The 26,917-nt window shown below is 52.0% G+C and overlaps 2 protein-coding genes across 3 annotated transcripts; one reads left to right on the top strand and one right to left on the bottom strand.

The window, feature by feature from the left end:
- Positions 1–4,157, top strand: CD74 (CD74 molecule). Of its 2 annotated transcripts, XM_079320084.1 has the most exons (9): positions 1–146; positions 1,371–1,546; positions 1,654–1,745; positions 1,835–1,888; positions 2,074–2,169; positions 2,407–2,497; positions 2,837–3,025; positions 3,330–3,422; positions 3,546–4,157. In XM_079320084.1, exons 1-9 carry the CDS (start codon positions 76–78, stop codon positions 3,551–3,553), a joined length of 870 nt encoding a protein of 289 aa, XP_079176210.1. In that variant the 5' UTR covers positions 1–75; the 3' UTR covers positions 3,554–4,157. The 2 variants fall into 2 exon arrangements, with proteins under 2 accessions (XP_079176210.1, XP_079176211.1); XM_079320085.1 differs by lacking the exon at positions 2,837–3,025.
- Positions 4,158–4,843: 686 nt separating this feature from the next.
- On the bottom strand, positions 4,844–24,676 carry TCOF1 (treacle ribosome biogenesis factor 1). Its single transcript, XM_079320083.1, has 19 exons — positions 24,297–24,676; positions 23,931–24,219; positions 23,380–23,435; positions 20,609–20,751; positions 19,788–19,894; positions 19,167–19,512; positions 18,258–18,343; positions 17,581–17,805; positions 16,738–16,992; positions 12,829–13,003; positions 12,540–12,682; positions 10,518–10,682; positions 9,874–10,096; positions 9,560–9,648; positions 8,673–8,901; positions 7,054–7,659; positions 5,957–6,057; positions 5,406–5,442; positions 4,844–4,966 (listed from the first exon to the last, which is right to left on the bottom strand). The coding sequence occupies exons 2-18, from the start codon at positions 24,099–24,101 to the stop codon at positions 5,410–5,412; spliced, it is 3,153 nt and encodes a 1,050-aa protein (XP_079176209.1). The 5' UTR covers positions 24,102–24,219; positions 24,297–24,676; the 3' UTR covers positions 4,844–4,966; positions 5,406–5,409.
- Positions 24,677–26,917: the final 2,241 nt, after the last annotated feature.

Raw genomic sequence — 26,917 nt, 5'->3', positions numbered from 1 at the left:
CAGGGTGGGGACCCGAGGGTATTTCCAGAAGCTTCACTCGAGGTGCTCATTACCTTCTGAGAGCCCAGCGGAGCCATGGCTGAGGAGCAGCGGGACCTCATCTCTGACCGCGGCAGCGGTGTGCTCAGTGTTGGGGACGCCCAAAGGTGCCACTGCTGGGGACACGGGGGTGGGGCGCACGGGGAGGGCGAAATGGGCGCAGTGGGGACGTGCGACAGGGGGGTATTGCGTTGGTTGTGGGATGGAAGGGGATACAGTAGGGTCAAGGCGGTACAGAGTGACTATGGGGCAGAAGATGGGGCAGAGGCTGTGGGAATGGGGCACTGTGGAGCTAAGAGGGCCTTGGGAGGGGCCAGAACATGCCTGTGAGGCAAAGCAGGAGCACAGGGTGGCTGTGGGACGGGAGGAATTGGGTGGCTGTGGGATGGGAGGCATGGGGCGGCAGTGGGAGGGGGACGTGGGGCGGCTGTGGGACAGGGAGAATTGGGTGGCTCTGGGATTGGGAGGGCACGGGGTGGCAGCGGAATTAAAGGGGTCACTGCATGTCTGGGCCGGGGGAGACAAGGCGTGGCGATGGGGTGGCGAGGCTCGCAGGGTGGGGCAGAGAGCCATGGCTTGAAGCCTTGGGGGAAGCAGCTTTGTGGGAAAGAGGCTGTGGGACAGGAGGCTGATGACGTGACCGTGGGGCAGGAGTGGACCCTGGACACGAGTGGCTTTGTGGGGTTGCCCCCCCCATGTCCCAACTCGTCCCCAAATCCCAACCCCCGCGGGGGGGGACAGCCCCCCAAAACTTGCAGCCAATCAGGAGCCCTGGGGCTATGACGTCATCAGTCACTAGGCAGACGCCCGCGCAGCGCGTCCCGTTCGGGACTTGGTCCCTCGGGCGGGCAGAGTCCGCTCCTCGCCGGGCAGCGGAGGCACCGCTGCACCGCGACAGTGCCTCGCCCACCCAGCGGGACACGATCCGGCACAACGTTTTAAAAATTAAATGCAGTCCAACATCCCATGAGTCGTGTCCTCTGCCCCATGGACCAGCGAGATTCCAAGAGGCTTCATCACTCCGCAAAAAGCGATGCCCAGATTGATGTTATTCCCGAAAATCTTCTGGCAGCGCCCTGTCCCCACCCATGTGTCCTTCGTTCCCCCCCCCCCCCCCCCCGTGTCTCCATTCCCCCCGCCCCCTCAGTGGGTTTCGGTTCCTGGTGTGGGAAGGTGACGTTCCTGTGAGGTTTCACTTCTGCTCTCTGCGATGGGGGAATTTGCATTTGTCTGGCTGCGGGACAGCAGTGTCTGGGACCGGGAGGGGGAGACAGCAGGATGTCACCTCCTGCTGCCGGTGAGTGGCTGAGCTCCCTGTCCGTGCCCCGCAGGTCTGGGCTCAGGCGCAAAGCCGCCTTCTCCACGCTCTCCATCCTGGTGGCCCTGCTCATCGCCGGCCAGGCTGTCACCATCTACTTCGTGTACCAGCAGAGTGGGCAGATCAGCAAGCTGACCAAGACCTCCCAGAAACTGCAGCTGGACGCTCTGCAGATGAAGCTGCCTGCCAGTCAGTAGCCCCATGGGCACCAGAGTGGTGGGAGGTGGAGAAGGGATGAGTCCCTTCTGGACCACTCAACCTGGTTGGTGCCCCTCACAGTTCTCCCTCCTCGGCAGGTGCCAAGCCAGCGAATAATATGAAGATGGCCAAGGCAAATACTCCTCTGGTCATGAGTGTCCTGCATCCTGCACCCTTTGAAGACTTTCCGGTAAGAGAGATCCACCACTGCTTGGCACTGCCTGCTGCCCTCAGGCTGTGCTGCTGTGCTCACACTACCCCTTTCTGTTTCCTCTTGAGGTCAAGGCTCCTGCTAGCAACAAAACCGAGGACCAAGTGAAGCACCTGCTGCTGGTAAGGTCCCCTTCCCCCCACCCTGCAGCTGCCTCCTGCACTGGTCTAGGGATCTTTTGGAGTGCTCAGAACTGGTGGGAGCTCCTGACCTCCTGCAGCATCTGTCTGGCTGATATCAGAAGAGCTCCAATCCCCAGCCCCAAACCTCATTTTTCTTTTCACTCACTGTGGTGGTTGCTCTGTAGCAAGCAGACCCCAGCAAGATGTTCCCAGAGCTGAAGGACAACATGATGGACAACCTGAAGCGCCTGAGGAGCACCATGACTCATGCGGACTGGAAGGTCAGTGCTCCTCACTGTCATTCTGTCCCACCTGCCTTCTGTCCAGGAGTGCTTTGGGGAGAGACTGGGGTATCCCCACCAGGATAAACAAAGCCTGGTTTAGCCAGGCTTGGGCTGCTCCCATCCCAAGGAAGAGGATGTTCACTGCCTTGCCTGTCCAAGCCAGAGCTTGTGACATGGCTGCCCTGGGGTGAACTCCCCCCATGCCCATTAATGTGCTGGACCCTCTCATTGCAGTCCTTTGAGTCCTGGATGCACAAGTGGCTGCTGTTTGAGATGGCCAAGAACCCCAAGTCAGAGGACCGCAAGGCAGTCCCAGCAGAGAAAGGTACTGGGGATGGGACTGCTGAGCTGGGGCCATGCTGGTGTGGGGCATCTCACAGGGAACCAAGCCCTCACTCCAGTCACAGACCTATTTGTTCTGTGGGGAGCCCATTTTGTTAGGACATCACAGAGCATCTCTGCCAGCTGCCTGTAGGGTATTTGGAGTGAACAAAAGCTGAACAGGTGGAGTCCCATGCCAGATCCTCCATCCCTGGTTAGCCTGAGCTTCAAAAAGGTCACCAAGCAGGGTCTTGTTCACCTTTAACTGTTCCTGGATACATCTCCTGCTGAGGGGAAGGGCCTGGGGGCTGATGGAGTGTCCCCTCTGTTTCTATTGCCCTAGTGCAAACTAAGTGCCAAGCAGAGGCCACTTTTGGGGATGATCAGCTGGGCCGCTTCCGCCCACAGTGCGATGAGAACGGCGACTACCTGCCCAAGCAGTGCCATTTCTCCACTGGCTTCTGCTGGTGCTCCTACAAAAATGGCACCAAGATTGAGGGCACTGAGACTCGGGGAAAGCTGGATTGCCCTGGTAGGTTGCCAGGGAGGGGATGGAGAGGAAGGAGCAGTGTGCACAGGCTGCTTGGGAGCAGGGAGGAGAGCTAGGAGAGGAGGGCATCAGGGCTTCAGGGAGCACCCTCACCCATCCACTATGTTAAGGCTTTAAGGGACTCCAAAACCCACAGCCCCCACAGGTGGCTGGAGCTGAGGTGTGCAGTCAGGGTTTTCCATGAGCCCCCCTTGGCCCTGCTCAGCAGTGGGTGCTCTCAGAGGGATGGGGGGTGGGTGATGGGGCAGCCCCAAGGTCCAGCACCCACATCTTGCTCTGTTTGCAGGCACTGCTGCTCCCAGTGCTGCCACTGCCACCACAGATCCAGAGGAGATGATCTTCTCCGGGGTGGAAATGCTCAAGCTGAATGCAGGCAAATGTGAGTGGCCAGGTGTCCCCTGAGTCCTGGGGACTGCTGGGGGAAGGGGAGGTTGTGAGGGAGAGGGGTTTCTGAGAAATCTTCGAGCAGTTTCACTGAATATCTCCTCTTGTTCTCCCACAGCAGAGTAGAAGAGGATGCCAGCAATTACCTTCAGCAACCCTGCCCCTTCAGCTCCTACCATATTTTCTATTTCTTTTTTGCTCTTACATTGCTTTTCCAAGGCAGTTAACAGTGGGCATCCCTGGGCACCCTTCCCCTGCTGCAGAGCATCAGCAAGGGCTGAGCTGCTACCACCATCAGACAAAGAGTCCCCTCAGAGGGTGGGTTGAGCAGGCTGGAAAATTATTTCAACTACATCAGATCCCTAAGTCCTGTTCTCTATGGCTCGACCTCCAACAGCACCTAGGCAGCAGTCCCCAGCAGCTCACCCCTGCTGAAGAACTTAAGCTTCCTTATACTGAACAAACATTAAAAGCAGCAAAATAACCCCCACCAGCTTTTCAACTCACCTCCTGTAGGCTGGAACCCTGTTAGATTACTGGAGTAATGGGTTTTTATTGTGGAGTGCTCAGATTTGTACATAGAGATTCGCCTACAGCCTCAGCAGTGGGTAACCATGGGCAGAGGGGCTTCTAATTTTCCTGAATATATCTGATTGTTCTTTTATAAATGATCTCACAAGCTAATAATCTCAAATAAACTTTTGAATATAAAGCCTTGTAAGCAACTCCAGCAGGGCTCTGTGTGCTGTTTGCAGCTGTCCAAGGTTATAAATAAACAAAACTTTACAAAAAAAGAGATAAAGAAAAATCTTTGCAGGCACTTGGACAGCTGAATCTCCACCCAGGATTGGCTGTATTCCTTGTTCCATTCCTGACCCATCCCGTTTGATTTCACTCATACCCTGGGGTCCCCCTGCCCCAGACAAGCAGATCTGGGATCTGCTCTCCCCCCTATGACATCCTCCAGAGTCAGCCAGCCTTGGCCTCCCCTAAAAGCAGCTGAAGTAAAATCTGTTTGTTGTTTTTTATTTTGTATTTCATAAAAAAAACAAAACAAAAATTGACTGCCTTGGCTGAGAACAGCTGTTGGACACAACTGTTCAGTGCAACTCCAGGGACATGATAACCAGCACTGTCAGTGTTAGAATAAAAAGGAAAACCGAGAGCTTTCTTTGTAGTAGCAAAAGGACTGACACCACAAGTCACAGGAGGAGGGGAAAAAAGGTAAAAGATTTTCTCAAAAATATAGCTCTGTGGTAAGAGAAAGGGATGGCTGGGTGTCTGTGGAGAAAAGCAGTTTATGCTCTGCTCAAACTGCCTCCTTCAGTTCCTTTCCATCTGGAGAGACTATAAACATATCTCGGGGTCTCAGCAGGGCAGGAGGAGGCAGAAAGTTACACAACTCTGCTCTAAAAGTCACAGTTAAAAGAAATTATAAATTACTATTTTTAAAAAAGTTGGAATTCTCCAGGTGAGCTTCCTTTTCCTTTCTTCTGTTTGATCTTCACCCATAAATCTTTAATCACAGGAATGCGGTACCTTTGGGGAGAGGAGTTAAAAGTTAGGGATGGGGAGGAGAACAGCTGAGCAGAGCATGGGCAGAAACAGCTGGTCCACTTCTAGGTGGCTACATCATCACCATCTACTCCCCATCACTTTTCCAAGCTCCCTGTGGTCAGCAGGGACAGACAGACACTGCCAGAGGCCGCTCATCTCTGCTGGTGACAGAGGTCAGCAACACCCAGGCTGCACATCTGGTTCTCAGCAGCTGAGGTCAGACACATCCAGAGGAGCCAGCACACGGCTGCACAACATCCTCACACTGCTCCACTCCCTGGCCCTCTGATCTAAGGCCAGGCTGGCTCAGTGAGCTCTTAGAGAGGGCACACTGTCTTCCCAAAACTGGCCCAGGAGTTCTGAATGTGGCCGAGGTTACATCACTCAGGGTACCAGTGGCCCGTCCCCACAGGCCATGTACCTTCTCACAATCCTTCAGGCTCAGCTCCTTTCTTCTTCTAAAATAGAAAGGGGAAAAAATACATCAGTATCATTTGCACCACAGAATGAAGAATGCAGCAAAGCCACAAGAAACCAAGAGGTTTCTTGGATATGTCCTGTAGAGGTGGCAGACACCACAAGGAACATCCTGTAATCTCCCTCTGTCACCACTTCAAGCCCTTGGGATGGGATGCAGGAGCCTGCCAAACCCTCAGGAACTCCAGCTTCTGCTGAGATGAACAAAGAGCTGGAGAGCAGCACTTACTCCTTAGACAGGACTAAGTCCTTTGCCACCAAAAGGGTCCTTGGGTTTGACCAATGCAGGGGAAGGAATCTCCTAGGGCAGCAATACAGGAACAAGCCTCTGAGCCACTCTAATCCCAACCAAAGGTCAGGGTGTCTTAAGACTGGCCACAGTGAACTGTAGGCTTCCCTGTACTGCCAGCAAGGCCAGGACATGGCTCTGCTCCTTTTCCAACCTGGTACTTCTCCTGCTGGGATGAGCACCACAGCCCAGGGTGTGACACATACCTTCTTCTTCTTCTTGGGAGCCTCAGCAGAGCCATCTGCTACAGGCACCCCTTCCAAGGAAGCCTTTTTGCTCTTCTTCTTTTCTTTTCCAGTCTCCTTTTCTACAAGTGGGAAAGAAAAGCCAACTAAGAGAGGGACTCTGGTACTGCCAGCCTCTGAGAGGGAGCACAGACTGGTAGGAGCATTTCCCATAAGTTTTTGATCATATCCAAACCTGAGCAAGATTTCCAGAGCACAAACTGGGTGAAGGCAGAGCTCTACCCACAGGCAGCTGCACCCAGGAATGTTTCCCTAATACCCCTGAACCAGAGCAGCTTGATCCCACCATCTGTGCACACACATGGGTGAAATTACATAGAATTCCCTTCTCTCCACCTCCTGCTGCCCACATGCTCCAAGAAACTGCTTCAGGGCTAGAGTAGATCAGCACCTGTGCCACCTTTGCCACATGCCAGAAATGAGAGCCAGGGGAGCTGCTAACACAGGGTGGACATGAGGTTCAGCTCAGCCCAACTGCTCAAGAGGCTCCACTCATCCCTGTTAGACAGCTCACACATGGGCCAATAGACAAGTCTGTCCCCTTAAAATTCTGCTGTGTTTCAGCAGAACAGAAACACCATCAGATCTGACCCAGCCAATCCACATCCTCCTGCCCTTTTTAATTAAAGCCTACCAGATCCAGCACAAAACCAGCTCTCATTTGCAAATATAGGCTGCACTGCAAAGAAACAAAATGGCCTTTGGATTAGGGCAGGGCAGGGGAGGTTTAGGTCGAATATCAGGAAAAACTTCATCACAGAAAAGCTGTCAAACACTGGAACAGGCTGTCCAGTGCAGCAGTGGTCACCAGACTTGGAGGCATGTAAAAGATGTGTAGATATGGTATGTGGGGACATGGCTTGGGGATGGACCTGGGTTAATGGTTGGACTTGATGATCTTGGAGGCCTTTTTCAAGCCACATGACTATGATTCCACAAGGGAAGCAGCCAAGCAGGCAGCCAATGGGAAAGTGGGTGCTATTTGCAAGGCTCTGCACCAGAGGCTGAATGTGCATCAGCTGCAAAAACCTATTGCAAACTGAGTGTAGGATGCTTACTTTTAGCTGCTTTTTTCTTTTCCTTGCTGCCTGTCACCTTCTCCAGGTCACTATCTGCTTTCTTCTTTTTCTTTTTGGGTACTTCTTCATTAGTTTGCCCTTTCTGTTTCTTCTCCTTTGGCTGCCCCACAGCCCCATCCTCTGCTGTCAGTTTCCGCTTCTGAGACGTTTTCTGCTTCTTGTTCTCTTTGTCTTTGCTCTTGGGTGTTTTCACAGCCTTGTCTGCTGTAGAGGATGGTTTCTTTTTCTCCTTTTCTTTTTTCTCCTTTTCTTTTTTCTCCTTTTCTTTTTTCTCCTTTTTCTCCTTTTTTTTCTTCTTCTTCACTTCCAATTCCTCCACTGTCTGCACTGCAGGGACTTTGGTAGAAGTGGTGATCTCAGTTTCACTCCCTGAGCTTGGCTGCTGTGACTCTGGGATAGAGAGCAGGGCATGTGATGATGCTGAGGTCACTTGCACCCCTGTTGTCCCAACATTGTTCTCTTTTGTTGCCAGGGTTTTCTTCAGTGAGGAAGCTTTGAGGCTGCCATGACCTGCCTCTGTTTTTCCTGCCACCTTCTTCTTGTTGGAGACCTCTGTAGCTTCCTGCCTTGAAGGGGGGGTGTTTTCTGCAGAAACAGACAAAAGAGAAGACAACTCAGCAAGAATTCATTACACAGACTAGTCACAGGAGGATGGAAACATGCATTTGAAGAAGAGTATGCAGCTCTTCTCTCAAAAAAAAAACTTAAACTTGTTGGCATCTGTAGCAGAGTCAGAGAAAGATGCCTCAGCATGAAGTGGGTGACAACAGCCACAACAGCTTTGGCTGTTTGACAGGATGAATGAGCACAGATGGACCAGTCCTCCCCCAGGACACCATCCCCAGTAAGTTTGGGACTTCCCAAAGTGGTGAGGGTCTCCACACTGCCACGTATAATCACCACCAATGGCCAAGTCCAGAGCCCCATGGCCCTCTAGAGCCCATATACAGAGAGTTCTGACTTCCTCAACAGCCCTTTGCACTATTTCATGATGTGCCCAAGGGACTAACAGACCCATGTGAACTTCTAGAGCAGGCCAGAGCTCATCTGAAGGTGCCAGGGTCATCACACCAGAGCAGAAGCAGCTCCCAGCTCCACATTTTACAATTTGCCAACAAACCAGGGAAATGGTGGGACATTTTGTTTCTCCACAGATCTTCTCACTTGCTTCCCCTCCTCTGCTCTCCAGCCATGCAGCAGAGCCCACACAGCCCAAGGGGAGGCTTGAATACCAGCACTGTGCTGCAGATGTTCTTAGGCAGCATTTGAACCTTCCACAGAAGCCAGCAATGCAGTGTGCACTGGCTCCAGGGAGAGCACTACCTGCTCATGTTAATTCACTGTGGTTAAATCACATCTTGGAAGAGGCAAAGGCACTGAGCCTTGGAGGCAGCCAGCACAAGCAGGGTGTTGAGGGAGAAGGCTGTGCTATGGCCAGGGAAGCCAGCAGACGGCAGCAGCACTCCATGCTCTGGTTCCATGAGACACACTGGGAACAGGGCCTGTCCCAGTGACACCCCCCCAGTGTCACCCTCCTGAGCCTGCACAGCTTTGCTCCTGGGCCAAGCAAATCCCCAGCCTTGCCAAAGGAGACCCACCTGCTTTGTGGTTTGCAGCCACCTGGTTGTCATCTGTGTCGGAGTCACTGCTGTCGCTGCTGGAGCTGTCGGCAGGGCCTGCTGTCAGGGAGCCCTTGGGCAGGGAGTTTGCAGCACCCCCAGCTGCCTTCCCTGGCCCCACCTCACCTCCAGGCTGGGGGGGAACCGTCTTTGATGCCTGGGGTGTTACTGGGGTCTTGGAGAGGACTGGGTAGCCTGTGAGGAGGGACTAAAACAGCACAGACACACTGAGGAGTCACAGCAGGGCAGCCTCCCACACACCAGACATGCAGCTCTGTCTCTGCTGCTATTGCCCTCATACTTCAAGTGATGGGCCCAGCTCTGGCCTCCCGTGGAGCCAGCTCTGAGAGCCCAGGGCTACCAGCAGAGGGGCCAGCCCTGACAGACAGTCTCGAGGGCTGGCAGCCAGAGGTAGTTCTTTGCTCTCGCCCAGCAAGGCAGGCTGGGGGAGGCTCCTGGCCATCATCATCCCTTAATGCACTGCAGATGTGCTGCACGCCCTGCACGTTACTTACAAAGGGAATTTAATGGCTTGGACCTGGCTTAAGTTACAGACTAAAGTGGGGGAAAAAAAATCCCTGCTGCCATTGGCATTCTGCACCAGTTCTCCTGGTTTAACCCTTGCAAGGTATCACATCCTCCTTTCTCTTCTCCCAGGGAAGGCACCATGAACCCTGGCCCAAGCCCTGGCTGCCTGGGGAAGCATTCCAGGTTCAAAAGCCTCTCTCTGCTTCCACCAAAAGGTTTTGCTCACACCACTGCACTGGGGAACCCCTACTTCTCTGCTGACAAACCCACCCAGCACCCTATCTGCTATGGCTGAGCATTGAGTCTCTCAGTCCAGCCTGCCTGCTCAAGTACCACACCTGTGATGCTGCATCCTCCTCCTCCTCACTGGACTCCGAGGAGGAGCTGTGGGCTGGCTGGGTCCCTCCTGGTTTCTGCAGAGAACCTGCTGGAAGAGCAGAGTTCCTCCTGTTAAATCACTGCTGCCTGGAGCTGAGCTCACCTCCCCAGCACAGGCATTATCACCAAAAGTCCTCCTGCCTCGAAAAAAAGGGGATGCTCTGGCAGGCTGGAGAGGAGGAATGACTCCCCAACCATTTCAAACATGCCATGGGGTAACAAAAGGCTGCCCCTATCCCAGAAGCACCAAGAGCATCTTCTGGAGAGAACTGACCAGGTTTGGAAGGCTGCTTGGGTGCCTCCTCCTCGTCACTGTCAGAGGAACTGCTGCTGTCTGTGGTATCCTCTGGAGGCACAGCCTGGCTTGGGTGGCTGTCCTGTGCTGGCTGCAGGACTGGCTTCCTCCCCTTGGCAGTGGAATTTCCTGGGACAGCAGTGCTGGCAGGAGGAGCTTTTCCCACAGGAACCGTCTGCTTTTGGCTAGAAGCAGTAGAGACCTAGGGAGAGGGAGATGAAACAGATCTGGAAGGAGGAATAACTAACTGCTCACATCCATGAACTTATAAGCAGCAGCCCAGAGTAGATGGGCTTGGTCCACCTTGGCCCTTCTTCAGCTGTACTGCTCCAGTTTGTGTCACAGGCAGCCCAAGAACCTCAGAGGGTGCCAGCTCACCCCAAGGTGAAGTGGGCAGCTGAGGCCAAGCACACAACTGCTATCATGAAAGAAAGAAGCAGCCAGCCAGCTGGGAGCCAGGAACAGCAGAGGTACCAGGGCTACCCTCTGCTCCTCTGCCTCATCTCATGGATTGATAACTGTGGTTAGGATAGAGCAGCCTCTCTCTCCCAGCTTCATGAACACATCATGTGGCATCAGCCCCAGCCTTGTCTCCCTCTCCCAGGAAAGCTCCTCACCATTACCTTTCCTGCCAGCATGTTGTTCTCTGAGCTCAAGCTCTCAGACACTCTGCTCACTGCAGGGACAGCAGGAGTTTTTGTCTTCTTCCCTGAAGGCAGGGTGGCATTTGCCTTTGCAGCCACCATGCTCGGAACTGCAGTTACTTTGACGTTCTGCTGGGACAGATTCTAAAAGACATGACAAAGAAAATCAGGACAGAGCAAACGTGGAGGGAAAAATACAGAAGCATATACCAATCCAGCACTAACTCCTAAGTCTTTCCATCATTTTCAGCACAGCACCGAGACTTTTTGGTTTTAATTCTCTCCTTTAAAGACCAGTTCTGCCTCCCATGAACCTCTGAGCAGGGCCTCTGGCACAGCCAGGAGCAGAAATGAGGGTCAGCACCCAAGAGTGCCAAAAGCATTAGCTCAGTGCCCCAAAGGCACCTACCCTGCTTTCCCAGGCAGGGTAAATGTGCTGTGCTTGCAGGCTGTGAATCCCTACCCACTGCAGCAAGACTGCAATTGCAAACCTTTGCAGAGCAGGCACTTGAGACTCTTGGATGTCTTTTACCCTCTAACCAAGAGTTAACTGGCAACAGAGATGAACAAAGACATCAACCACAGGGAAAATCTGCCTCCAGGTCCACAAGCCAGAAACAGATTACGGGTCAAATTAACAAGAGCAATTTCGTTGCCTCACATTTGAAACCTTCCATCAAACTTAACATAACAGGGGTTAAAAATAGAAAGGCCAGGGGCATGGAAACCAGGCACTGAGGACAGGTCCATGACACAAATGCCAGCAGAGGAGGGAGAGAGAGCCATGAAGGAGCACTCAGCCTCCTGGTTTGTGTTACCAACAAGGCTACGTGAGCAGCTCTCCCTCTCCAGACCTCTGACAAGCTGGGCCTTTGTGGGCTGACATTTCCCTCACACAACATCTGGCCTTGGGAAAGGAAAAGGCCCCACTCCACCATGCAGAGCTGCCAGCCCAACATGAGCTCTTGGCCCTCTCACACAAAGCTCAAGTTACAGCAACTGCATTACTTTATACAATCTCAGTAATATAAACATGCTTTACTCAAGGACTGCTCAGGATGGCTGCCTGCCCATCAGCTGGAGGGAGACAGCTTTTCCACTGCCACAGCCTCAGGCCAACATGGGGAAAGGTTTCCTGAGTGCTCATAATGTACCCCTCCCAGCAAAGGCATGTGTGGGGTAAGAAGTGTGCTTGGCCACCAAGCCCTGGGCTCAGAGCACCAGCCAGGCCACCACCTTGTGGAAAAGTAGCTGTGTTCCTCAGTCAGTGGGTTTTTCTATGTGTTTTTTTTATGTTGGGCTCAAACTGCAGGTGCAGACACTCCCAAGACAAATTCACACTGAGGCAGCTCTGACCCTAGGGAGCTCAGCCACAGCTTTGCAGGACTGGCATGGAGACACAGAGACTCCAATGGGAGAGCTCCATGACACTCAGGGGTGTTGTCAGCACAGATATGGGGGTCACACCTCCCTTCTCCAAGGCAGAGCCCTGGCTCCTGCAGCTGAAAGGCAGCAGAAGTACTGTGCTACCCTTCAGGGCAGATCCTGCCATCTTCCGAGGATGCCTTTTCCACAAGGCTTGTGGAAAAGAAAACCAAAGAATTTCAGAGGTCTGTGAGGAATCAGGCAATGGGTTGCCTTGGAGCTACATAGGTCATGGAAAGATTCTTCCTGTAAGGATTTGGCTGCTTTTCTGGCTTAAATTCCTGGAGCAGAGCAGAGGGGACAGAGTCCCAAGGAAGGTTGGGGCTTGTGTGTCTACTCATGCTCCTGTGAAAGCACTCACTCTCCACTGCTCTCACACACTGCAAGACTGCTGAGATATGCACCCAGAGCTGGGGTCAGCCAGACCCATGGACACAGCCAAGAAAAGCTGATCCAGCCAACAGGAGGCTCCTCTGCACTGCTCATCACCTGCACAATTACCACCTTCCAACTGCTGAGACTCCTGAGCGTGCAGCACTAAAAGCCTAAACTGCCAGAGGGTCAGCAGCTCCTCACCTGGGAAGGGGGGACTATTTCATCCTCTGAGTCTGACTCCTCACTGGAATCATCACTGCTGTCCACAGCTGGAGGGGCTGTGGCTGGTGCCAAAGCTGGTGCATTTTTCACTTTTGTTGGTTGGGGCACAGAATTGGTTTTCACTGCAGGAAAAGCGTAAGAGATTGTCACTGTGAGAAAGAACTGCTCTCTGTGGCTGTCCAGAGCAGGAGCTGCTCCACGTGCAGGGGAGAGCAAGAAACCCATAAGGATGCAGGTGAGGGATCTTGGCTACTACCAGGTAACTTACCAGCTTGTGGAGTCTGTCTCAGTGCTGCAGAAGACTCCTCCTCACTGTCAGACGAGTCACTGCTCCCACTTTGTGAAACCTGGCTTTTCAAGGTGCTTACCACTGCTTTTTCAGGCTGCACATCTTTATCAGCCTGGCTCAGATTGGGAATAGGCCTGGGCTGGTCTGATAACCTCTTAACAAAAAAAGAAACACAGGCCAGAAATGCAGTATTAGTACAGGTTGTTTAGGAGTTTAAGTGCAGTTTCAGCTCAGGTTGGGTTTTGTTTTACCCTAACAGAGATGTTACTAACACTCACACCATCCTTGGTGTGTTATGAGTGGAAGGGGCTTCAGCCACTCACTCACTGGACTGAGCTGCTGTAGACATATCCCTCTGAATTTAGCAATTTTCTTCTGACAGAAAGCCCAAGTATGTTTTACATGAGCATACAGGCTATTAGTGCTTGTAAGCTTCTAGCAAGAGTTCAGGGAATCAGTAGGAGTTGGGAAGCCTTCTGCCATCAGACTTGCAAGGTTCAGAGACAGCACTAGAGCAGCTACAGCCTAGAGCTGCTAGAGAACTCAGTGTAGAAACAGACTGACACAAGGGTTGGGAGCACAGGGCAAGTAGAGACAGAGTGTGACTCAACTTTGAAGCTGATTTGTCAATAGGGCAAAGAATGTAGAAATCTCCACAGACAACAAAACACCAACAAGACACTCGGGCTGTGTCTTTCTGCAGCACCTGTCAACACTCAGATGTTCCAGAACAGACCACAAACCACTTTCCCTGCTGCATCAGCACTAGAAAGTCACAGTCACCTGTGCTCCAGATACACAACTGCCAGGTGAGACTCTCTCTCTTCCTGGCCCCTCTCCAATGGCTGCAGATCCCCCTCCTGCACACTGAAGGTTAGTGGTGGCAGAGGAGAGGAAGTGCTTGTGGAATGATCTGGGAATTTCCTCCCTTGCAGATATTCCCCAGGCTGGCAGTGCTCTGCACTCACTCATTTACTCCACTCACGGCTCATCTCTGGGCTGCTCTGCCAAGAAGTACATTGTGTTTGCCAGGGCAGGCAGGCCCTGTGCACCCTGCATGTGATGCCAGCCTGCTTTGGTGCTCCATGAGAGATTCCTGCCCAGCTGCACCATCCCTGCTATGCTGCTAATGCAGTGATACCCCCACAGCCCACAGCAGAGACCAATCCTACTGTGCTTCCTGGCACAGCCCTGCCATGGGCTGCCATTGGGGCACTGTTTATCATCTCCAAGCCAAACACTAAACAGACAACAGCATCTGCATGTTTATCCCATTACAGAACAGCTCTCTGAACAAGCCAAGCACATTTTGACTCTGCTTAGAGAAACAGAAACCTCCACAAATGCTTGGGGAGGGGGACCACAAACCTCACTTCTCTGTTTTGTTTTGATACCAGTGAGTCACAATCTCCAGGAGAGGGGCCAGCTTTGCAATGCTGAAGAGACACAAGTACTCAAAGCAGTCAGAAGAATTCACACACACTGCTCTGAACGTGCTAAATTCTTCTCTGCTGTTCTGAACACTGCTGTGCAAGGGAAGAGCTTACCAAGATCAGAGCCCACTGAGTTTTAAGCTCACTCAGTTTTAAGCTCTTCATAGCAACAGTCTGGCTTCTCTCTCTACGTGGATGCACAGCACAGAGCTGCTCCATTTCCTAACTTAGCAATGGAGTGGGAAAGAGCTGCCATGCAGGGGCATCATAACACAGAAAGAACATAACAGCATCCACACAGAAACTACCATAAGGTTTACACAGCCTCAGATCTTCCTGGGAGGCAGCCAAGGTCCATCCATCCATCCACATCAGACAGATGACAGCCTCAGGTAGCATCTGGCCAAGTCACATCCAGGAAGCAGGTAACACAGGCAGAGCTCCTAACAGCCTCAGAGTCACAGGTACTGAAGTAACTCAGGCAGGAGGAAAATAACTCAAGAGGAAATCATTTTTCCTGCTCCCTCTCCAGCCCCCAAAGCAGGAGCTGCCTGTGGCTCAGTGAGTGTGATGACTCAGCTCCTGCACAACCCATCTGCCACTCGCTGGGTCCATTTGCATCCTGCAGGGATGCATGACAAGAGGGGAACAACACTGAGCCACGTGCTGGGCGCACGTTGTACACTCACACTCCAGCACCACCTGCACCAGCACTGGCACCAGCACTCACTGTGCCACAGCCCTGCCAAGGGCACAGGAGGGGCAGCAGGGTTCAAAGAGGAAAAGAGACCCTCTGTCTCTTGGGAGATTTGGCCTCTCCCCACACTGCCTGCAGTCCAAGATGAAAAGTTGCTGGCATAACTTCTGTCAGCACAACCCACACGGGTTTTCCTGGGATGCTCAAGGAAGACACGGGTTCCCAACACATGGATGCACGTGTATCTCACACCCACTCCTTGTAAACAGAAGCCAAAGCCTGTCTATAAAGGGCTCAAGTGTCACCTTTGGCTCAAAACACCCAGGAAAAAAGCATCAGAGCAAAATTAGCAGTTACAAAAGAAAAGCAGTTCACAGCATCTGTAAGGTCAGACTGTACCCCATCACTATCCTTTCCCCCAAAATATGCAAACACCTTGTTAACTTCTTTGACTAAATATTCCTGAGTCTTCAGGGGTAAACATACCAATTAAGCAGTTCAATTTAGGCATGATGTTCATTTTAATTGTGCTAATCCACCCCCACAGGGAAAGATGAAGCAGCTTCCAACGCTCTGTATCTGTTTGGATCTTGCACAGAAGCCAGAGGAAGTTGCAGGATACAGTAAGTCAGTGGTTAGCATATGCCCAAGTAGCAGATGGTGAAGGATGAGCTAAGAAGAGTTTGACTGGGAGGACAGGACTGTGGACACAGCTAAGCCCAATGGTTTATCTTCAGGGATCACTCGTGGTCTTTGCCTGTTGGCTACTAACATGGGAAGGAACAGCCTGTGTGGCAAAAATAGAGCTCCCTTGATGACAAGCTCCTCCTTGCTGACTCTGACTGTTGAAGGGTAAATGTCAGTTTGCAAGAGGGAAGATGCTGAAGTGGTTAAATCAGCAGGTAAAACTTGCTGTTGAAAGCTTCACAGAATCAACACTGGAGAACACAACCCACCCCAGCACATAAGCCCTGCTAAAATGGACAGATCTCAATGGTTTTACAGTGGGACCACACGGCACAGCTATCAAATAGCTGTTTCTGTCACCTAGAGCTGAATCCTCACATACAATCAATCATACAGGAAGACAGCAGCACAGAGTCAACTGTGAGAGAAACATCCCCCTCCACCCACCTTAGCAGACCAAGGCTATGAAGACAAAAATGCAGAGCCTTGCTGGCTCTTGCCTGTCAATAGTCAAAGGACACATTGACAAAGAGCCTCCTTGCAAAGACATGTGGGGCTCTTCCCCCAGCCTCCCTTCCTCTCTTGCAAACAGTAATGCTGCATCTCCAAAAGACTGCTTTCAGTGCACTTTCTGAAGGGCCCTGCAGCTCAGACTTGAGGCAGAAGGTGCCAGTACAATGTGCCTAGGGATGCTCTCAGGGAGGGATTTGCACCCCTTGGAGTTTAGCCACCTGAGTCCAGTGTGAGCTCCCAGTCCTTCTCATTTGGTTGGAGAACTGACTAAACCCTCACAGGAGAGCCAAGACCTGTGACCCTGCACACAAGGCAGCTCCAGAGGAGTAGGGCACGAGTGAATAGATTGTATCAAACCATTTGCCTCCCACCTTCTCTGGTACAACTGTGTGAGAAGAGTGAGGCTGTACCTGCTTCCAAACAGAAAGCTCTTCCTCTCCAAGGAACTGAGAAACAAGATACTCCTGGTGTTTCAAGGAGATCAGTGGCAGCATTTAAGGGATAAATGCTTGTCTTGCATGTCCCATCCCTTGGCACTGGGCTGAATGCAGCACCTACCTTCTGGCTGATGGGCACAGGGAGATCCTCCTCTTCACTGGCTGATGAGGCAGAGCTCTCCACTGGCTTTATACTTTCAGCAGACTTCACAGGAGTCCTTGCCAGTGAGGTTTTAGCCTGCTTTGGCACTGCTGGTTTTGGTGCTGCCTTCCCTTGGGACAGTGGAAGTGTTTTTGCTGGAGCTGCTTTGACAGAGACTGATGCTGCTGGTGTAGGTTTCACTGGGGATGGGACGGCTTTTGGAGGTGGCTTTGTCTGGACAAGATATGAACAGAGTGAAATAAGGTAAATGCCACAGCAGCATTAGCTCATTTGCTCAGACTGTAATCAAGGGAAGAAATTTCAGAGCCCCCTGGAAAAGGCAAATCCTGAAGGAAGATTAGGACTGGCAGGACACAAGGAACTCTTTTATATAACTTCCTTCATCAGCCTGCTGCTACTTGCTACTACCAGTCCCCACCAGTGAGTTACAAGGCAGTACTTTGCACTCTCCACAGCAGGGAAGTTCAGTTGTACTGCAGTTTGACAAATTAGACACTATTTATTGCAATTTATACCTGAGAAGCAAATTCCACCATGATAATTTGCCTCTTCAGGTGGGAAAAGAACCACTGGGCTATTTTTTCTTTTAAAAGTACTGATGGATTTTCTAAGAAAGGCACAATGGGTTGATTAAAGCTCAGAGCAAAGACACGGAGGTGCCTTTTAACACCTCACGCCTCCTTCCTCCCACCCCCATCATGACTTTGCTACACACTACATGCATTTACAAAATTTTCTTTTCACTGCAGCTCCTAGCCCTGAGAGGCATGGAAGGAGAGGGAGGATCTCAGAGACACGCACTTGGGTTACTAATGGACGCTCTTCATCCTCACTGTCTGATGAGCTGCTGCTCTCTGATTTGTCATCAGGCTGTGCAGCCCCAGGAACCGTTGTTGATGCAGGTCTGGCCTGGCCTGCTGCCAGTGCTGTTTGCTTCACTGCATTCTTCTTAAGGGACACTGGAGTAGCAGGTGCATTTTTCACAGGTGCTGTGTTAGACTGCACTGTTTTCACAGCTGGCTTGGCCTGGGAACAGAGGGAACAAAAGGGATGAGGAGAATCAACTAAAACCTCTGAAGAAAATGGCTGAAAGCTCTAACTGCATGGAATCTGTTCTAAAACAAGCTACCTTGCTAATTTTGACCAGGACAGGCTTTTTCAGACCTATAAGCTGTGGAATATCTGAAGCAAGTCACTTTCTCCATGGACTGCCTGACTGTATACATTGAATTGTATACTAATTACCTCCTACAGATCCAAGGATCTTCCTCAGCTTCAGGCACTAGTAGAAAGTGAAATAGAATGGCTGATGTCAGGGTTTAGTGGGACTCTCAGCCACACAGCATGTGCTCTGGTCTTGGCTTTGAGGATCTCACACACTGGGTGCTGTCAGAATACAGCACTGCAGCATTTCTTCTATTCTTCAAAAGAAGGGAAGTAATTTTGTAGGGACAAAGAATCCATGTTGGAGAGGTTACCTGGATGGCTGGAATTGCCAGCTCCTCCTCAGAGGATGTGTCCTCACTTGATTCCTCACTGCTGCTCTCAGCCCCAGCAGCTGGCTCTGAAACACAAGCAAAATGTCACAGCTGCTGCCTGCTCTGAGCCCCCAGAGCGTGATGCTAATGTGGCTTTTGAAGTCAGGAAAGCAAAACAAGCCACAAGAGAGGGCTAAGGGGATTTGCAGGGAAGGGAACCTAGCCTTGCTGAAAACATCAATGGCCTGCTGGGAACAGCTTTTCTAGACAAATGCTGGCCCACAAACACCTCTCCTCTAGTGCAAGATATGGGAAATACTTCCTGGCCACCTCTGACCCTATTGGGGGGGTGCTGCCCAGCAGCACACAGCTCCCTGCAGGGGCACCCATCCTGGCTGAGCCTCCTCTGGATAAGAGCCAAGAGAAGGATCATCTCCAGAACTTCAATGATCTGTTTCTCACCCTCCTCCTCCAACACACACAGACACACTTCAAAGCATTTAAAGATTTCCCTGAAGACTTCAAACCCCAAAACGAATCACTTTGCAATTGGGAACAGAGAGAAAACACTGCAGTGCCTTTCCATAAAGCTGAAAGTATCAGCATTAGTACTGCACCTCCTCCGGACACACTACACTGTTAGCCCCAACCCCTGGGTATGTGCTGGTGCTGCCAGACATCTTAGCACAGGATCTGCTGCTCAAAATGGGAGTGAGCACGCTGCACTCATCCCACGGAGCTCCAGAGCTGGCTGCTCTGCAGTGTTCTAGCAGCCTCCCCAAGGAACAAGCATCACTCTGAGCTTTCCAGCAAGGGAGCTGAAAGGAACATGCTGAAGGCACGTCTCAGATGCAGTGTGCAGCAGAGCTGGAGCTCACACACATCTACACCACCCTGCAGGCTCCTCACCTGCAATGGGGGCTGGGGCCTTTGCAGCTGGTGTCTCCTCTTCCTCCTCGCTCTCGGATGAGGAGCTGCTGCTGCTGGAACTTTCCGGTGCTTTGGTCGGTACTGGTGCTTTGCTTTGCCCTGCTTTGGCCACAGCTGCTGTGGCATGTCCAGGCTTCCCAGGACTGGGCAGTTTCTGGGCCTTGGCTGGGGCTGGAGCTGCAGCTGGGGCATTGGGCTGCTGCTTGTTAGAGAGCACAGTTCTGTCAGCAGCAGAGAGCCCTGCTGCTCTGCCTGCTGGGGCAGCAGGCTTGGGAGGCGAATGCAGGGAGTTGGCAGCTTTGCCACCCACCACAGCTGCTGTCACCTATGGGAAATAAAGGAAATTAGAAGGCTACACATAGATGAGGAGCTAAACTGCAGACAATGTATACACAACAGCAATGTGGCAGCAAAGAAAGCCACAGAGCTTCAAGGCAGCTTTTGGGGGACAGGTGTCTAAGAAAAGGCTTATGGCAGCATAGGAGGGCCATTTAAACATGATTTCCACCCCAGGACACAATTCTACTGCACATGCTGAGGAGTGTGGGACAATCTTGGCCCCAGAGTACCACCAGCCTTCAATCAGGAGCATTGCCTTACCGTCACTGTGCCCTTCCCAGGCAGAGCCTCATCTTCCGACAAGGATTCATCTTCCTCACTGCTTTCTACATTCACTACCGAGTTTGTGGCCAGAGAAAGGCTGGCTGCTGCACAGGAGAGAGCCACAGAGCAGCTGTGTGAGTGTGTTTCTCATGCCAATACAGTCTCTGGTTTGCAGGAGGGTCCCAGCAGCAGGGCAGGGTCCCATCTCCAAACCCGACCCAAGACCAGCACCACTGCTGTCCCTGTGACAGGAAAGTGCTTTGCTGCTCCCCCCATCACTCTCCCAGCCACCATGACAGAGAATCTGTCAAGATCTGCAGTTTTCTAAAGGCTACAGCAGATCAGACTGAGCCAAAATATATCAGAAGTGAGTTTTTGTTAGACTCTGCAAGCCAACACCTCCCACACCAGCTGCATGAGAGATCTATCCCCGCTCAGACCTGAGTTTCCAGACCAACTAACAAGACCTTCCCTGACCCATGAAACAGGCCTGCCTTTGCTGGCCCAACACACACCTGGGGCCAACTAGAAGGTGCTCCACAGTGGGCAGTAAGAGGCTCCCAAAGCTTCATCTGAGCAACAGCACCCACCCCTCCCCAATGAATCATAACAGGTTTTTTTGTAGCTTCAGCAGACATCTGTGCTCCTCAGAAACTCCACATGAGAAGGGGGTGCTAAATCAGTTGTCCTATTTTTCTATGAGCACAAATGAATAGCCATCACTGTACAAGCATTTTCTCCAGCCAAGCAAGCTGGGCTGCTCCTACACAAGTCTCCAGTCCTACTCTGTCAACTCCAGGGAGATAAAAGGCTCCTACCATTTGCAGCCTTCGCCTTCTCTTTCTCATCCTCTTCTTTCTCAGAGCTCTCAGAGCTGCTCACGGGATCAGGAACTCTGATCTTTTCTGGGATGGTTGCCTCCTCATCACTCACGTTTCTTCTCTTGGAATTTGGTGGAGTTCTGAAGGAAGACAATGGGTGTCAAAACGGGGCAAAAATATCTTGAACAAATGAGAAGATAATTATTCCTTCACTCTCAGATCAGGCTCCTGCCTAAGAATAGGCAGTGTCATTTCTCTACAGAGGAATTCCTAAGGGGGTGGGAAATACTTCTCTAACCTCCAAGGGACTTTTCCAGTCCTCAGTAAACTTCCAAGAGCAACATATTCCTGCAACACTCAGGAGAAATACTCAACCTAAATGATTTTTCTGTGCCCTAGGCAGACTTTTTCTCACTTTAGCAGAGAAATAAAAACATACAGTCAGGCTGGTACTCAATAGAAGGCATTCTACAGAACAAATTCTGTCTACAGAAAGCAGCTACAGCCTCAGAGTAAGTGTAGCCTCAGGGTGAGGGCAGATATCCCCAAAATGCCAGGTGCTGGAATTACACAGTCAGGAGAAGCCAATCTAAAGGGTACAAATTTAACTTGGGCTCCCAAGTAAAAAAGACAGGAAAGTCAGGTTGCAGAGAGTTTTAAGAAAGGAAGTAGCTGGACCTACAGAAGATGTGTTAGAGAAAGAGGAGGAAGAGGCCACACAAGTATTAAACACTTAAGCTGCTCAATTGGGTTAAAACATTAAGCTGAAGAAAGATTTCTCCAGGTTCTAAATCCTACCTGTACCACAACAGATGATGTGGCTAAAGTTACCCACGTTTTCATTTGAGAATTAAAGACAACACATTTGCTTTATTACAAGGGTAACACTGGCCACATGCCAGTGTGATTCACACATGCAACACTTCTAAGCCCTGGGACACACAGTTACCAGAAGCAAATGTCCTCACTTCTGGGCCAGTTTAGCTCATTTTATTTGTTCATCTGTTTTAAAAACAAGATTAGTTTAACAATTTGGTGAGGAATGTTCTGGCAGCACAGCTGTAACAGTGAGTTTTGTGCAAGCAGGCTAAGCCAAAGGCACGTTTGCTTTTAGAAAGTCCTGTAACTACTCCAATAATCCTTTTAATAAAGCAACAGGGCAGCCCACACAGGCAACTCTGAACCTGCAACACCATCCTGATCCAGTGGCAGCTGACAGCACAACACAGACTGATGTGACAATTCACTGTGAGCGACCAGGAGCTCAGGGATACCCTGTGAAGGGAAAAAATGGTGTGTGCTAGCAGTGTCCTTGTGGCATTCCAGAACATCTGAGGCTGCAGGGCTCAGGCTGCTCCTAGGGCTGAGCTGGTCCAGCTTTCCCCAGCTCCCAGAACCCTCCCACCCCCTCTCTGCATCCTCCAAGAGTAAAAGCAGCTCTGGAGGGAGGCCACTCCTGCAACTGCAAGTCTCAGCTTTAGGCTCACTTTGGAAGAGTTTCTGGAGAACAGCACCAAGGATGGCCTTGGTGAGAAGGGCAAGAGCCACATGGTGTGTTAAGGAAGGACATTTTTGGGCCAAAAACCTATGAAGCAACAGGATGTGAAAAAGACAGCTCACTCACAGGAGCACTCCAGGATAAAGATAATTACTGGCCAACACATCCCTCATTTGACTCCCAAGCAGGCAGAACTCAGACAGACCAGGAATAACAGATGTCTTTGTAGGGCAGGACCAGAACAGAAGGGTGATGCTGAAGAGAAAGGAATGAAACCTGATGCAAATGCCCTGCTGCCCCTCAAGTTTAAAAGCAGCAGTGTCTGGGAGGGTTTGCTGCAGCAGGCAGGATAACCAGCAGGTGGGAAGGTCACCATCAGCACCCGTGAGAGCAACAAACTGTTAGAGGGAGGAACTGCAAAGCTATTTCTACACTGCTACATCTTCATCTAGATCCAGCCTTTCTCCTGCTCAGGTATGGAGAACAAGAGCAAGGCACGAGGCATGGAGCAGAAAATACCTTTGAAAACAGCAGCTCCCAAGGCTGCTGGCACAGCCACACTAAGGAGATCATCACTCCAGTGCTCCCAGCTCCACAGATTCCCAGATAACCCAGCACTGAGGCTGCCACAGGCCTCTCTGCAGTGCTGCACTCCAACATTCAACCAAAGCAAACACAGGGTGGGTGCAAGTATCACTGATGGGAAGGCTCCCTCCTGCAGACCTTCAAATGGGGGATAACAATGCAGGAAGGCATTTGGAACATGTAAGGACTTGAAAGGACAGGCTGAAACCAAGAGATTTCCTCTGAGTCAGATCATCTGTCATCTATGCCAAGGTTTAAGTCCCTGTAAAAGCTTTGGCATTTCAGCATCTGATCAATTTCTCTGTTCCCCCATCACTAATCCTGCAAAGCACGTGGCTTTAAAAAGAAAGTGAAACAGAATTGGGGAACAGATTTCTTACAGTAAAGCATGACTCTGAGCTCCACAGCACTCCACCATCAACCAGCACAAAAAGCACCAGCTGCTCAAAACTAAAGTAACAACTTATCTCCAAGCTCGGGAAATTATAAACCAGCATAATCCTGAATATCTGAAATGAACTGCTGTGAAATCAGAGTTTAAGAGAAAACTCTGCTGAGCATAGTTATCATTGGAAATCCTCTGACAACACGGAATTCCAACAAAAAAAAAATCACACATGCCATGCAGCTAAGACGTCAGCATAGTCTGGAATCTGTTTGATACTCATTCCCTGCTTTGACTTACTTTTCCCAGTGAGTAAAGATGTCCTCGAGAGAGGTCGAAAGCGAAGGGAGCAATTTCTGTGAAAGCAGAGCGAACAGCAGTCAGGCACCGGCCCCGTGTGGGGATGCGACCACCAGCCAGAAGCAGCGACCGCGGGGGCCCGTTCAAGCCTTCCCGGGACAGCGGGACCGCGTCTCCCTGCGCACACCTCCCGGTGAATCCCTCCCACTCCCCGCCCCGCGGCACCAGCGCCGCGTGTTTCCCGGGAGACTTCTCCCGGAGCAGCACGTGTTCGGGGAGCAGCAGCCCCCGGGACGGGAGGCTCTCCCGGGCGGGCTAACAGCCTTCTCCCCGGCCGGGCACCGGGAGCACCCGCTGGGTGCCGGGACAGCACGTGGGTCCGGCACAGACCTGCGGGCAGGCGTGGAGCCACGGCCCCGCGGCGCGCCCGGCACCCACATGGCGCTCCCGGTGCTCGCTGAGGACGCCAAGCGGGACCGGGCCCTGCGGCCCCGCGCTCCGGAACCGCCCCCCGCCGCCTCCCCCGCGGCCCGGGCCCGGCCGCCCGTTACCTGGCCGCTCTGCGCCTGCAGCTCCCGGGCGGCCCGCGCGAAGCCGCCGCGGAGCAGGTGCTGGTGGATGAGGGCGAGCAGCTCCCGCCCGCCGCCGCCGTCGGCGGCCATGGCCCGGCCCGCGTGCCGCGCCGGGGAAACGCCACTTCCGCTTCCGCCACGCGGCCCCATGGGAAGTGTAGTGCCGGGAGCGCCACGTGAGGGGACGCGGCGAGGAGGGGCTTGTCAGCCCTTGGGGGGTCCCTGACACCGTCCCCGGGGAGAGCGGGAGAAAGGAGGAGGGGATCATCTATCACCCCATGGGGTCTCTCATGCCGACCCGGTGGGAGATGGGGAGAACAGAAGGGCCGGGGGGGGGGGGGTCACCCCATGAGGTTCTCTCGCACCCCCTCGGCTGGGGGACAAAGAAGAGCGGGGGTCACTTGGCGGTGATCCCACATATCGCTCTGGCTGGGGATGGGTGAGCAGGGAAAGGGTGGGCACCCCACAGCGGCTCCCTGCACCGCCCTGGCGGGGGATGGAGGAGAAGGGAAAGCGGGGAGACACCCCATGTCCGGAGCTGCGCCCCTCACAACCCCCTGGGCGAGCAGAGATGAGCTGCCCACCGGCGGGGGTGGCACAGCGGGGGCTGCTGCAGCGACACCATATGTAATTCTATATATTTCAGAACAGTTTTCCATGAGATTCATGAAAGCCAAATCCTCAGAGCTGATTTAGTGCTGAGTGGACTTTGAGCTGCTTGGAAGAGCCACTCTGGCGTTTGTGGGGCTTAAATAAGCAAAGGGCCAGAGGGAAGAAGCTGCTCCTGATGCAGAGCAGCTGTTGGAGAGGGGCCTGTGACAGAGGGGCTGCCCCACTACTGCCCCTCAGCCCGTGCTGATACTTTCCAGGAAAAATCTGGCTCCCATCACTTTGGCAGGGGTTTATTTTTGGAAGGTTTAATAATGTCCATGGTGCGCCTGTCGCTCATTCAAAATACAGACCCTTTATTTGTATTCATAGGCAGGATTAAATATAAAACTGGCCTGGCTCCAGCTGGCTCTTGCACCAAACGTCTTTGACACCAGCATGGTCCAAGGCTGTAAAGCCACGGTCCAGGTGGCAGTTTTACAGCTCCTGTAAATGAATTGCAGAGCTGGACAGCCCTGTCTGGGACTGACCTCCCCCTGCTCCAGTGGTCACTGCAGCCTGGTGTCACTGTGGCCTCAGCACACACCGTGATGGGGTGGCTGGACCACAGCGGTGTCCCTGCACAACTGTGGCTGCTTTGAGGTGACCTGGGGCACGAAGTCTCAGCTGGTGGCTTGGTTTCTCCTGCCTGGAGAGGAAAAGCCAGATGAAGCATCCCAGGGCAGGGAGCAGAGAAGGGTGTCTCCTGAGGAGGCTGTGGATGGGGCTCCGTGGATAGAGGCAGCCTAAGGATGTTGTACATGGCCTCTGAAATTGAGGTTGGGTGCAGATTGAGCCCCTGGAGCCCCAAAAGAGCTCTGTCTGCTGCAGGGATGTGGATGAACAGCTTTGGACGTACTTTGACATGGTCTGGAATGGCTTTATACCTCCAGGAATTGCTTTGTTTATTTAAAGAAAAAAAACCCAAATCTAACACTAACCCAGCTCCCATCAGCAGCCTGGTGATTAGAGGAGCTGCTGTCCCAGGCTCAGGGTCTCTCCTGGGCAGCAAAGCCCTCCAAACATCTTGAAACAAACGTCAAACTATTAATGGGGGCTTGTGTGGTGCAGAGAATTGCAAAAGCACTGCTCGGGGGAGGGGAAGGGTGGATGGGACATTTAGCACTGGGAGGGTGGCAGATGGCAGTCATCAAGATGCCAGCAGAGAGACTAAAGAGAGGAGCACATCCTGCTAACCTGCGGGGGTGGGACAATGCAAGGAGTCTCTCAGGTCAGCCATGGGCAGTGGGGAGAAGCACAGCCCTGCAGGGCAGAGTTGGAGCTGTTCTGCCAGCCCAGCTTTTCCAGAGCCCTCTGATCTCGATTCTTTACAGGGTGCCTGAGGAAAGCAACCCTGCATTTGGGTGCCAGGAAGGCAACAAGCCCCTGTTCTGCTGTATTTTCAGGCCTCCCTTCTTCTCCCGTGACTCAGGGCACACATGCACTAGAAAGCATAAAGGGTTTGGCTTTGACCAACTTCAATAAAACATGGAAGGGAGGAAGATGGATGGGCACAGATGGGAGGAAACGATTTCAGGAGGGACTGCTTGAGAAAGGCAAATAGAAGGTGTTAAAATTCTGAGCACCCATGCACAAATGGCTTGAAAAGTTGACTCAATTTCCCCCCTGGCCCAACCAAGTATCTCCTCGTTGGTCTGCCATAGTTCAGGGTCACCTGAGTCCAAAGCTTCATACCCTCAAACCACGAATACACTCCACAAACCACAGTGCAGGACCTGGGAATAACACAACCCACTTGAATGAAGAAATCTGAAAAAAAATAATATGTATGCTGCACCACAATTACAGGTAGAGAAGGTATTTGAGGTGGTTTGTAAACATGTCAAAAAATAAATACAGCTATTCAGTCAGCAAACAACTGCATGATTATAACCAGGAAAATCTACCCCAGCCCAAAACCAGCTGAGACCCAACAACATGCACTTATTAAGGAGTGGTATTTTCTTTTGCGTGCACATTTTTTGGAAGGAGGTTGAAAATATTTTGCCCACTCTTTATTTTAGGAAGGTGAAATGTCCCTGTTGGATTTCAAAAGCCAACCTCTCTGGTATGTGTTCTCCATGCCAAGACACTGAGTCACGAAGAGATGGGAGGTAGCTGTTGGAAGTCCAGACTGGGATAAAACAGCTGTAATTGAGGAGCCAGCTCAGCTCCCTCTTCTAATAACCACACAGCCCTTCCCTGCCCTCAGGCTTCAAGCTGGGGTCTTTGCTTGCTGCCACTTTCACAGGCTCCCTGGGTATTGCTTGGGGTCAAACTTGTCCACACCTATTCGGCTGTGAATGAGTGCTTGTGTG

Source organism: Erithacus rubecula (assembly GCF_903797595.1).
Source record: "Erithacus rubecula genome assembly, chromosome: 16".
NCBI classification, from domain to species: domain Eukaryota; kingdom Metazoa; phylum Chordata; class Aves; order Passeriformes; family Muscicapidae; genus Erithacus; species Erithacus rubecula.
The sequence above is the reverse complement of the archived record's forward strand: the minus strand, read 5'-3'. Positions and strand labels throughout refer to the sequence as shown.

Excerpts from the sequence above, each read along its gene's own strand:
- TCOF1 (XM_079320083.1), bottom strand. The coding sequence starts at position 24,101 with ATGGGGCCGCGTGGCGGAAGCGGAAGTGGCGTTTCCCCGGCGCGGCAC. Across the intron at positions 16,993-17,580 it reads AGCGTCCATTAGTAACCCAA|ACAAAGCCACCTCCAAAAGC; the intron begins GTGCGTGTCTCT and ends TATCTTGTCCAG. Across the intron at positions 13,004-16,737 it reads CTGTGCCCATCAGCCAGAAG|AGGTTATCAGACCAGCCCAG; the intron begins GTAGGTGCTGCA and ends TTTTTTGTTAAG.
- CD74 (XM_079320084.1), top strand. The coding sequence starts at position 76 with ATGGCTGAGGAGCAGCGGGACCTCATCTCTGACCGCGGCAGCGGTGTG. Across the intron at positions 147-1,370 it reads AGTGTTGGGGACGCCCAAAG|GTCTGGGCTCAGGCGCAAAG; the intron begins GTGCCACTGCTG and ends CGTGCCCCGCAG. Across the intron at positions 2,170-2,406 it reads TGACTCATGCGGACTGGAAG|TCCTTTGAGTCCTGGATGCA; the intron begins GTCAGTGCTCCT and ends CTCTCATTGCAG.